This window comes from Medicago truncatula, chromosome 7 (assembly GCF_003473485.1).
Source record: "Medicago truncatula cultivar Jemalong A17 chromosome 7, MtrunA17r5.0-ANR, whole genome shotgun sequence".
NCBI lineage: Eukaryota > Viridiplantae > Streptophyta > Magnoliopsida > Fabales > Fabaceae > Medicago > Medicago truncatula.
The window spans coordinates 37,245,852-37,258,101 of NC_053048.1; the positions used below are offsets into that span (position 1 = coordinate 37,245,852).

General features: G+C 31.6%; 1 protein-coding gene across 2 annotated transcripts; it reads right to left on the bottom strand.

Moving 5' to 3' along the window:
* Positions 1–260: 260 nt before the first annotated feature.
* Positions 261–7,500, bottom strand: LOC11437161 (serine carboxypeptidase-like 20). Of its 2 annotated transcripts, NM_001423436.1 has the most exons (16): positions 7,331–7,500; positions 5,525–5,589; positions 4,351–4,507; positions 4,108–4,259; positions 3,314–3,390; positions 2,764–2,886; positions 2,505–2,607; positions 2,257–2,294; positions 2,007–2,114; positions 1,655–1,747; positions 1,331–1,573; positions 1,179–1,244; positions 990–1,105; positions 782–895; positions 629–674; positions 261–510 (listed from the first exon to the last, which is right to left on the bottom strand). In NM_001423436.1, exons 3-16 carry the CDS (start codon positions 4,482–4,484, stop codon positions 427–429), a joined length of 1,497 nt encoding a protein of 498 aa, NP_001410365.1. In that variant the 5' UTR covers positions 4,485–4,507; positions 5,525–5,589; positions 7,331–7,500; the 3' UTR covers positions 261–426. The 2 variants fall into 2 exon arrangements, with proteins under 2 accessions (NP_001410365.1, NP_001410364.1); NM_001423435.1 differs by lacking the exon at positions 5,525–5,589 and having other exon boundaries at positions 7,331–7,424.
* Between the last annotated feature and the right edge of the window lie 4,750 nt (positions 7,501–12,250).

Below are 12,250 nucleotides of genomic sequence, written 5' to 3' on the forward strand. Positions count from 1 at the left end.
GTTTGTTATGGGTTGTTATGGTAGTCAAATTACTTGGTATATAAGTAATCCTTCGTTTGTATTTGTTTCTTTTCGAGAAATTTTTATCCTCGCACAAATCAAAGCTTCTTCTCCATCTTTATCCTCTCTTTTGATCCCTTTAATTCTTTCTCGATTGAAATCACAATTGTTCCAACATCTAGGGGGTGAGATGAGAAGTTCTCCAAATATTTTGAACACCCTCACTTTGCTCTTCAATATTAAGTTTGAAAATTGAGATATAAAACCAATTAAATTCACTAAATATATTTAATAAACCCTTACATATGGTTAATACAAAGGGTGAATCGCAGGTAAAAACATGTTGGGGGACACAAAGTTAATCACTTGGCAACTTTGTGCATATATAAATGTTTATTATTATAATTTTGGTTGGTGGATTTACAATTAAATTGATTTTCCTTCCAACCAACGACTGTAAAAATCAAGTGCTTCCCGTGGCTTATATTCCGGTACTGTGTGCCCAGATCCCTGCACCATTACATATAAAATGAATTGCATTTAATTTTAAGAAATTGAATAAAATCACCAAACATGACATAATGTGATTAACTAGTACGTTGGTTTTGTTTTTTATTTTAAGACTTACCTTTACTGTAAGGAAGGTAAGGTTGTTCTCATATGCTTGTAAGTACCTGCATCAAATGAAGGTGCATCCAAACATGCTAGTTGTAAAACTTTATGAAGCAATTATTTTTGGTAGGTATTGAAATATGTGAGAGTGAGAGAGAAATTAATGTACCCAGCAACTTGGTCATTGGAGATCCATGACCTCCACTCATCCACAACCTTGTATCCCAAAGATCTGGTCCAAGCCTCACTTCCAGTAAATGGTACACACATATCATGATCACCACTGCCATAAATTAATGCATGATATTAATTTTTGAAGATCCAAATACTAATACTATTAATCAAATTCAAGAATTAATTAAGATGCATGTTCACACCTGAAAATAAGTGCTCGATAGCCCAATCTTGTTAGATTCTTGTGGTAAGGAATCATGCCACCAGCATCATGTCGAAAACTTATCCTATCAGTGCATAATTGCCATGCACCACTTGCCTGATCATAAATTAATTAGTCCTCAATATATTAATTTTTTCCCTTAGTGTAATTAAATTTTTTCCCTGCATACCTTATCAACATGAATGGCTTTCCTGACTGCATCGTTGTTTAGCCATGTGGTTGCTACTTCATCATTCTGCGTTTTGCGAAATTTGTTATTGGTTTCCTTAATCAGTGCCAGGTTAACACGACCCAAATTAAATTCATATCATAAAAACTTACAACACAAGGGACATGTCTCCTTTGGGCAGCCATTAATTGAGGCCATAAGGTAACAAGGCCATCTCTGACTGGTGCCCTAAAAGGCCAAGCTCTACCAAACATCCTCTTTCTCACTTGGAGAGGTCTCTCTGTTGCCCCTAATTTTTGGAAACTTAATGGCAAATTAGAGCTTCCATTTGTTACACTTTCAGGATCATGGTAGCATGGCTCTAATATATTGTACACATTAAGCCCCTCAACAGCCTGATACAATCAATATTAATATTGTTGATATTATTCATAGTAATGATAATAATACTATCTCGTTCTCTATGAATATCTCACCTTACTAACTTTATCCATGTTCGTATTGCATGTACCACCCACAGGATTAGATTTAGAATTGTAATCGGGTCCTTTGCAAGTAGCTTGCACGTTCTGCAAAATATAATTTGTTTATAATCATCACAGAAAACAAAACATGAGCAAATAATAACCTGATTGTTGGAATATTTTTGTTAAAACACCATAAGTCATAGTATTTTGTTTACCAAAGAAAGTAGCTGTATTTAGCGATTTACCAAAACTTCGTAGACAAAAGTTAACGTATTTAGTTCAAAATTTGGACCAAACACATCAACTTATATTGACCGATTTTTCTTTATATTTTAGGACGGAAAATATTTATTAAACACACCTCATACATAGTGTCGGATATAAGGCCCATCCCATGCACAAATGGTATAAAAGCATAAGCATCACCGTCAAATATCGGGTCCGTGACACCATTTCCCACCATGTAACCCTGGGTACACACCAAACAATAGTCAAACATAATTGACGACAGGTTAATTAGTAATTAGTAAATGCCAAAATAGTTTAAAGGAGTAAATACCAAACAATAGTCATACTAGTATTTGCTACAGTATGTTTCATATTATATATACCTTCAAATTGATCACGGGCTTTGCACGACTCTGGATTCCTACACAAATAGTTTATGCTACAGTTAATTTCACATCAATAACCCTTATTTAATTTATAACTTTTTCTCAAGACTTAATAATTTTTATATGCAAAGAAAATTCAAAGGTTTATATAAGAAATGCTGTAGAAAAATGTTAGTACAATGTAAAATTATATATCGTTACCTTTTAAAAAAAAATAAAATCAAACATCCTAATAATAACGTTACCTTTAGCAATTTCAAAAGCTAGAGTGGGTACATAAATTCCAGCATAAGACTCCCCAGAAACATAAAATGGATTAGTCTGGAATTCTGGAAATTGCTCAAACCACTGACAAGAAAGAAAAAAAAAAGTATTTTTGTCTTAGGTATAATTGTGACAAGAAAGCTAATAATGAAGATTAATTAACTTGATCATATTTCTATCCTTTCAAATCAAATGTTAAATCTTATTTGAAGTGGCAATTGTTTCTCTTCTTGGAAGTACCTTTAAGAGGAAAGCATGAGTATCAGAAGCAGTTTGTAGGTCCCCAGTTATGTAATTGCTTATGTTATTTGAGTAAGAGAAGCCAACGCCAGTTGGTGAATCCAAATATATAATGTTGGAAATCTGAAATCAATAATAGATAATAAATTTAAATGATTTGCATCTTGGTTTTCCGAGATATGGGTGATTTTAAAAGCTAGAGTGGGTATAAAATTGTTCTTTTTACTTGTGAATATAAAATACAAATCTTAAAATTTAAACAGCCCGATTTTGTATTTGATTAGACGAGATATGGGTGATGCATGTGACTACACAAATTCAGATCCAAATATGAAGGTATCGTTAAATGTACTTCAAATGCATGTTTAAAAAAAATTGTTTTATGTTTAGTTTTTAAACTTGTATCTTAAATATATTTTTGGATTTGGAATTCATTTTTAACTCAATTTCAATATATTTGGTCAAAAGGAAAAGCTTCTTCGATGTACTACTACTAGTAACTAGATGCAAATAAAGCATTATTGACTTTAGGGTGTCACGTGTTCTTAACCTTCGACCAGCTGTAAGGATTGTTATGCAAAGTGGGTAGGTTCCCTTTTGATTTTGCAGCCTCAAAGTTGAATGGCCCTGCATACATTCATATTTCACAGTCACATATATAAATAAATTAATTAATTATTAACTACATTTATTCAACGTGATGAAAGAACCGAGAAAACGATAAAGTGTTATGTACTACTATGTCATTGACTCAACATTAAATTTTCCTTTCAATGTATGGAATGCATTGTTAAAACCGACACTTTTTCAGTCTTTTAAAACTGGAGAAGAGGTCAAATCAGCATGATCTCTATATCATATTTTGATTGGGGTAGTTCGGATTAAATTGGTTCAATCAATTCAAACACAATTAATCAGGTGTTTGAGTACTATAATTGGTTTTTCTCTTATGAGACGGTCACATTTTAACGGGTTTAACTCGGTTGAATCTTGATTGATCTAATCTAGAAATGGTTCAAATGGGATTGAATAAGTTTTTTAAAGAAGTCTACATAAATCTATATCCTTTTAGTAAAGGTAACAATGTTGAAGAAAAAAGAAAACATTTATGTAAGCTAATGTCAAGATCAGAAATGATTAGGACATGTTATTAAAACTTAAAAGTGATAAAACATGTTTGAAATTCAAATGTTGCATAGGACTATGAATCCAACAAGGGTAGTAATTAGGTCAATTAGTGACAACTATTATATGTGCCCCGCCCATACAGGGGGCAGTTGAAGAATTAAAATTTTTAATGAGAGTGACATAAATAAATATTAAGGTTAGTATTATTTAGCATACCATGTTCATAAACAAATCCATCAAAGCTTGAACAACCAGGCCCACCATTCAGCCATAGAACAACTGGATCATTCCTTGGATTTCTTTCTGAACTAACAAAGTAGTAGAACAGATTCTTCCCACTCTCAGCATTTCCTTCAATACTTATATATCTGAAAATAATTAATCCCATCAAAATTAAAATATATTTGATTTAAGATTTTCTTCATGATATATGAAATTAAAATATAATGTGTTACATACCCTGAGTAATGGTTGGAGAGGAATTTGCCAGAAAAACCAGGGAGTTGTGTGATGAGAGATCCTTGAGGGGCAGCTTCAACAAAAAGAACCAACAAAAACATGCAGAGTGGTACTACTACTAGTAACTTTTTCATTATTTCTGGCTTTGTTCTTCACTCTGCAAATTTCATGTGTTGTCAAGATGTACAAATGTACAATTGATGAAGTAAAGCAAGGAACGACTCATTTATAGATAACTAAATGTACTTCCTCCGGTCTCATTTATAAGTCAATTTTCATTTTTTAGATTCATTGAATAAATAATGTATGTGGTATATATCATACACCACATACATCATTTATTCAATAAATCTAAAAAGTCAAAATTTACTTATAAATAAGACAGAATGGAATACATGTTAACAAGTGTCATCAATGCAATAAATATTCTTACTTTATCTGGGAAATATAAGTCAAACATACATAAAGTGATAATTTATTTATTTATTTATTTTTTTGAAGGGAAATGTATAATTTCTTATTGCTTAAAGAAAGCTCTAAGGATATTTGTTACCGTTTCACATAAATAAAGGGTCATGTTAACCAGTGCTCCACGGTTAAGGAAACTAAAAAAAGGAAGTTTTAAAATAAAAGTAACATTTTTTATATTTTTTAAAAGTTGACGGCACAAATTTCAATGCAATACTTACGACATTTGACTCCTTAACCAGTGCCCCGAGGCACGATCCATAAATAAATTATGTAAATGGAGTGTGCATGTGTTAGAATGGAAGTTTATTAAGAAGATAAAAAAGGAAATAATGATAAGTTCTAGGAAGAAAATGTCAACTTCTTAAGTCTTAAGGGTTATGCTAACAAGTGTCTTAATGACATTTGTTAGAACACTTGTTAAAGATCCAAAAGAGAAAAAAATTTATTAATTTTACGTAGAAAAAGTTTTCTTTTTTTTAAAGTTTTAATGTGTTAAATACACAATTTCTCATAAGAGAGATGAATATAAAAGCATTGATCTCTATAGACATTTAAATTGTTGTTGTCAATGTGCCTATTTAGCATGATGCAAAGTAGGGGAAGAACTTTCCATTTTTTTTAATTGTTTTTTTGTTTTTGACACGCATGAAGAAAAGTAAAGGAAAAATACATTTTTAATCTTTTATGGGAGAGGGACATGCACCTGCTAGCTTTTCCCTAGTCAAAACCAAAGGAAATTGAGATCCATAAGTGGGGGTACAAAATTGACTGCAATCACAAAATGATGTCGTCACAGCAGTAGAACTTCTAAAATTTGGTTTATCTCATGTAATCTATTTTCCCAGAAGTGGACTACGTCATTTTACAGAAAACAATTTCATGCAGTCACGTATTTAGATAGTCGTTTTGTCTAATAGTAACTGATCTAATTAGATAACTTATCTTTTGAGATGGATTTAAAACATATTTGGTGAAGTTCAAATATATATAAGTCTTCTAATTTTAACTTAATGTTAAGGTTATTTGACTGCATGCTCCTATGACTTTAACACTTGCTTACATGTGGTTTAGGTGTGCAACTCTTGGACAAAGAAATACACACATTTGGTTTGGATTTTTCTCAATAGTAATATTAATTAATTAAGAGCACTTAGCTAAGAAAATCAAAGAAAGACAAAGTATTTGGTTGGCTATTATTTATTTTAATTGACTACATCATGGCCAATGATATGTGGTTGTACAATCAGCATGGTTGTTCTAGTGGGTGGGGGACTGCCCAACACCGGGACCAGGATTTTGTTTCCTTCGTGGAAATAGAATAATGGAATACTAGAAAGTTTTAATCTGGGCCTTCTTTTTTTTTTTTTTTTATTGCAAAAAATAATATTTTTTTAATATAACAGCTTTTTTATTCTAATGTGAAATGAGAAATGTCAATTTTTTTTTTTTTTTTTTAAGAATTTAGCAATAAAACAAAGACACACTTTCAAGTTTCAACATACCAAATGTCTAAGTCCACCTATTATTGAGGAATATATTAGTAATCTTGCATTATTACATTACTCATTATTGACATAATTTAAAAAATTCCCGTCCAAAAATATATTTTTAAAAATTAACATATTTGTCTCCAATAATAATTGAAGTTCCTTTAATTTATTTTATAAAACAGTTTTGAATTTTTTATAATGACTAACTTTGAGATTGAAAAAGACCAATCACCAATGTTGAGAATATAAAATTGTTTTTTATTAAACAATTTATTATTAAACAATTTATAAAATTGTTTTTTATTAAACAATTTATCGGCTTTTGTATTATTTTGTGTTTAACCCTCTAATTTTGAAGACTTTTGATTAAGTAATCATTACACTTCTTTTTATAAAAAAAAGTTACTTATTTTGCTTGCGTAAACAATGCTCTGAGAACTATTTAACATTCTTCTTATTTATATTGGTATTAAACTCGAATGTGTAATAAACTTCAATTGAGGTTAAATTAAGGAGAAATTTTGAATTCAACACCCTTGACCAGAAAGTCACTAATTGTCACTCAAGAGTGCCCTTTTTTTCTTCTAAAATGAGTGGTTAAGATAAAACAACATGATTACCAACTAACCAGGTATGGTACTAGTGCTTAATTTGCTATGTTGTGGTACATCATTAATCAGTCCAAATTCCAAAGATGAACAATTATCCATCAATTCAGAATTTCACATGTTTTTTTTTTCTTTCACTCACAGGCTTAAGTTTCTGAAACACCAAAAACCTTATCCCCATATCCAAATTCTAATTCTTCTATTTTAGTACCATAATAATAATAAACTAAGCAGCATTAATAATGACAACAAAAAACTAAATAGTAATTAATTAAACTTGTTTGTAGACACATGATTGGTTAAGAAAGCACTTAATTCTAACAAATTATTACAGCCCCATAAGGAATCTATTACTTCTAATTTTATCTTATATAGTAGCACATAAAAAAGAAGCAAATAGAGATATCTTACAGGTGATAGAGGAGAGTGGGTGGTTGTTAGCAGCAACTCCAAAAGCAAAAGTGAAAATGGAATGCCTCAGTCTGAGAAGAACACAACGGTTTTATAAAAAAAACTCTTGTGAAGCATAGATGAAAATGAAATATGGAATAAGAAGAAAATACTTCACGGATTTGGCTAAGAAAACAAAACTGAAAATGCTAAAAAAACGAAATAACGACGGATATACCAAAGTTATAGGTAATACCAACAAAACTAGGGGGTTTTACCGTAATAGTGTAAATTTACCCAAATAGTGCAAAAATGTTGAATTTACGTGGTTGGGGAAGTTGCAAATACAATTACGACTTGTCGTTTTTTTTACTAAAGTACAATCTCACATGCAAACAAGGATTGCTCATTGTAACAAAAAAAACAACGATGTCTTATTCTTTAGTTTTTTTTTTTTTTTTTATGAGAATAGATACTCAAGATTTCTAATTTTGACTTCATACTATTTTTCATTGTTTATCTTAAATTGGACGTCGGCCATGGTGATACGAAATGCAACTTGCATTTTTTCTTTCTTTCTGAAATAAATAAAATTATTAATCAAGTTGTAAACGCCAATAGGGACTTGATGACCTACCTTTTGATTCGGGGCATTGCTCTTCTCTTGCCCATTCCCGTCCACACCAGTTAACTCACACCGAAGAATACACCACTATAAATACAGAGTTAACCCACCTACTATTCTGACGGAATGAGCAAAAATAGATAGGAGAAGAGCAATAACCTTTGATTTATTATCCAAATAGTTAATGGGCTTGATGTGATCCAACTCAAAACGGGCTTGAAGTTGAAAAAGTAGATGAGGGATTAATTGAACGCTTCTCTTTAGACCCCCCAAATATTTCTAAGGTCCCTTAAATACACATCTAGTAATTATCTATCGGATGTATATTTACTTTCGGAGTTATCTCCCGGACGTATGTTTGACAAGAAAAAACGTACAACCTGTAGGTAACCACCGGATGTGTACTAACGGGTTTTAGAAATATTAAGGGGCCTAAAGAGAAACGGTCTGAATAATTTACATCATACCTTTTACGTTGCTAAGTTACTCTTCATTCTAGTCAACAAAATATAGTTTCTAATTTTATTTATGTAAAATAGGAATCAAAATATTCATTCTACGCTCTTGTAAGACCAGCGGCTCAAACATTCTAATTGGGTCTATCACACTACCAAGCTTCCATGCGGAACAAGGAGTTCCGTATTGTGAATCTTAAATTTGAAAGATAGATAACAAGGTTAATCACTTATCAACTTTGTGCATAGATATATGTTTAGATGAAGACTCTGGTACTTTGGAGTTTGTTTGGTTACGTATCAATCATCTAATCATTCAATTTAATGTCATATTTTTATATTAATTTATTTTTTGGATTAATATTTTTATATTAACTTTTATTAAAATAAATTTATATTTTTAATAAAAAATTTCCCACCAAATACCAATACCCAATCAAAATTAAAGGTACTTAAGAATTAATTATACGTCTATTATAACTTTTGTTGGCACGTTTACAATTAAATTGATTTTCCTTCCACCTAAAAATCGTAAAAATAAGTGCCTTTTGTGGCTTATATTACGATACGATTGTAAAATGGGTGTTGAAGTTAAAGTTGTAAATGAACAAGAGCGCTATAGATGTAAAAGAGTGGTGATACATTGATCATCATAACTGGTACACACCTCTTCTACCACACAGACAAATGTAACACGTGACCACCCCACCCAACATTTTCTTTCACCCCGTGACTATTTTATTTACTTCAGTGTCAACATAACATTATCGGATATAAAACGGATGTTCAAGTTAAAGTTAAATCTAAATGGAGAGATTTCAAAGGTAGGTCTTGATTATTCAAAAGTCTATACACTTGTGACTAGGCTTTTTTTTTAGAAAACTTGTGACTAGGCTTGAAACTATGAGATTGAATGTAGGAGTGGCTTGTGGAATAAATTGGCATTTGTACCATTTAGACGTAAATTCCACATTTGTAAATGATCCACTTGAAGAACTAGTTTATGTAACACGACCTCAAGGTTTCGAAATTAAAGGTAAGGAGGACATGGCGTTTATGTTGTGTTATACCTTGTTTAGACTTAAACAAGCTCTAAGAGCTTGGAATCAGAGAATAGACAATTTTATAGTCCAACATAATTTTGTCAAGTGTGCAGTTGAGTATGGTGTGTATGTAAAAATGTGAAAGGATTGAAACTTCTATTGATTTGCATATATGTGGATGATCTAATTGTCACCTGCAATAATCTAGCATAGATTGATGAATGAATTTGAGACGACTAACCTAAGAGAACTCACTTACTTTCTTGGAATGTAATTTGTCGAAACCTGCAATGGAGTAATGATCAATCAAACTAAACATGGATTATATGTATTGAAAATGTTCGATGTGGTTGATTGCAATCAAACTTCTACTCCAAATGAAGTAAGTTTAAAGCTTGACGGAAATGACAATGAAGAATCTGTCGATTCCACTTTGTTCAAACAAGTGGTAGGCTTTTCGAGGTATTTATGTAACAGTAGGCATGATATTGTGTTTGCGGAAGGTGTGATTAGTAGATTCATGAGTGAACCTAGAAGCTCACACTCATTTGTATCTAAAAGAGTCGTGAGATACATCAAAGGAACACCGGAATATGGTGTATTGTTCTCAACTAAAGTAAGACAAAATGATATGAGACAAATAGTTTTCTCAGATGCAGATTGGTGTGAAGATAAGCTAGACAATAAAAGAACATAAGGGTATTTGTTCAAGTTGCTTGATGCTCCAATCTCATGATGCTCCAAGTAACATGTGGTTCCATTATCAGCTTGTGAAGATCTTTCTACCCCACTTTATATTTGTGATAGTGTAAAATACACCAATAGAGGATAAATATAATTTGGTAAAATATCATTCCACCCCACTTAATATTTGTGATAGTGTAAAATACACCAATAGTGGATAAATATAATTTGGTAAAATTGTTGTATTCTCTTTCTAATGCTTATTGCATTTCTTATTATGCAAGTAAACAATTTAAAAACATTCATTTTAAAACATTGTAAAAAAAATGAACTGCAAGAGAAGTTGTATCATTGATTGAGCTATGAATAACAACTAAAGAAATTAGTACCTTTATAGATGTGATACTAGTGATTGGTGAATAAGTGTCGAAGAAATATATGTTTTCTCTTTGTCTAAAACATTTGACTACAAGGCGAACCTTGTATTCATCAATCGAACCATCAAATTTTAGTTTCTTTTTCAAAATTCATTTACAACCGATTGACTTGTAACTAGGAGGAAAGTTTCTTGAAGGCTGGATGGATCCCCTTACAATGTATAAATTATATAATCATGTCCATACTCTTAGGACCTCTTGATCTTTTACCTCTTTGATGTTCTATAACATCTTGCTCAATGTTTTCATCACTATTTCTGATTACTGGAGTGTGATTAGAGGTAGTGTCCCCACTTGCGCTCCCATTATTTCTTAATTTAAAAGGGAATTTAATTTCATGGAAATCGGTATCGTATATGATCCATTCATCATTTAGGTCATAAAACCTACATGCTTAGTTATTTATGGCAATATCAATGAGTGCATGTTCATAGGCTCTACTGGTGGGTTTAACTCTCTTGGTGTCCAGAACCTGAACATAGGACAGACAACCTCAAGTTTAAAAATAAGACATGTTGGTTATATTTTCTTCAAAACTTCATAAGGAGAAATTTTGCTCTTAGACATGGGTTTCGATTTAGCACATATCAACGAGCTAATAAAATTTCCCTCATCAATGAGATATAGTACTAAAATTATGCATGATTTTAACAACTAGTTCGAAAAAAGGTTCTAAATTTTTTTCTTGTCAACTTTACCGTTCTGTTCATGTCAGGAAAGTAAGATGTAATTGTTTCATGAATAATTTTGCGATCTTTATAAAAACTCATTGAAAATGTGGGGATCATATTATGTGTCAATTTTACATAAGCACATAAGAGTATAAGAGTGGTGCTATCAACATTTTCTTTTAAACACTTTCTCTAACATTCATTCTCTTATTATGTTTTTTTATCAAAGTAAGTTAACTATTATCAGTAATCAACAAATATTCAATACAAGAAGGATAAGAATAAAAAATACGGTGACTAGCCCAAGAACAGACCGCCCTAGCTAAAGTATGAACAACCATGTTTGGTTGTCTCCTAACAAACTTCACTATGAAGTTGAAATGTAAAGATAACTGATAAATAATACTATAAACAATAGCATAAAATTCTGAATCACCATGGCCCGAAGACGATAGAGCTTGCACTAGAGTAATTGAGTCGGACTCGAAGACAACCTGGTCTCATCTGTTCATATCAGCTAAGTGAACGACATCAAGTAAGGCTACTGCCTCCCCTCCAAAACTGTCATACTTGTCTGCTGCCATTTCGTTTGAGCCTGAGTAAATTGCCCATGAGAATTTCTAACACAACACGCAAAATATGTAAGTTGGTTACAGTCATGGAATGCGACATCCATATTGCACTTTAACCACGTTTCGTTCGATTTCTTCCAAACTGTGTTGTTATCTTGCACTTTATTATGCCCATGTTGCACAATGGATGGTGAGAGCTGGTTATGAAGCTGCCATGTATCTGGTGTTCTGTCATGCATCTTATTATGTTAAATCAAGGATCAACATGAATCGTACATTTTTAGAACACAATAACAAACATCATAAAGGCAAGATATTGATCCCGTATATACAACTTATATGATAAAAGATTGAAATAATAATTTGTTAAGATGAAATAGTGTATGAGATGAGTTTCGCAGCACCTACTTAAATATTAAAATTAAATAAATGATATATTTTGCAAGAGAGGGGC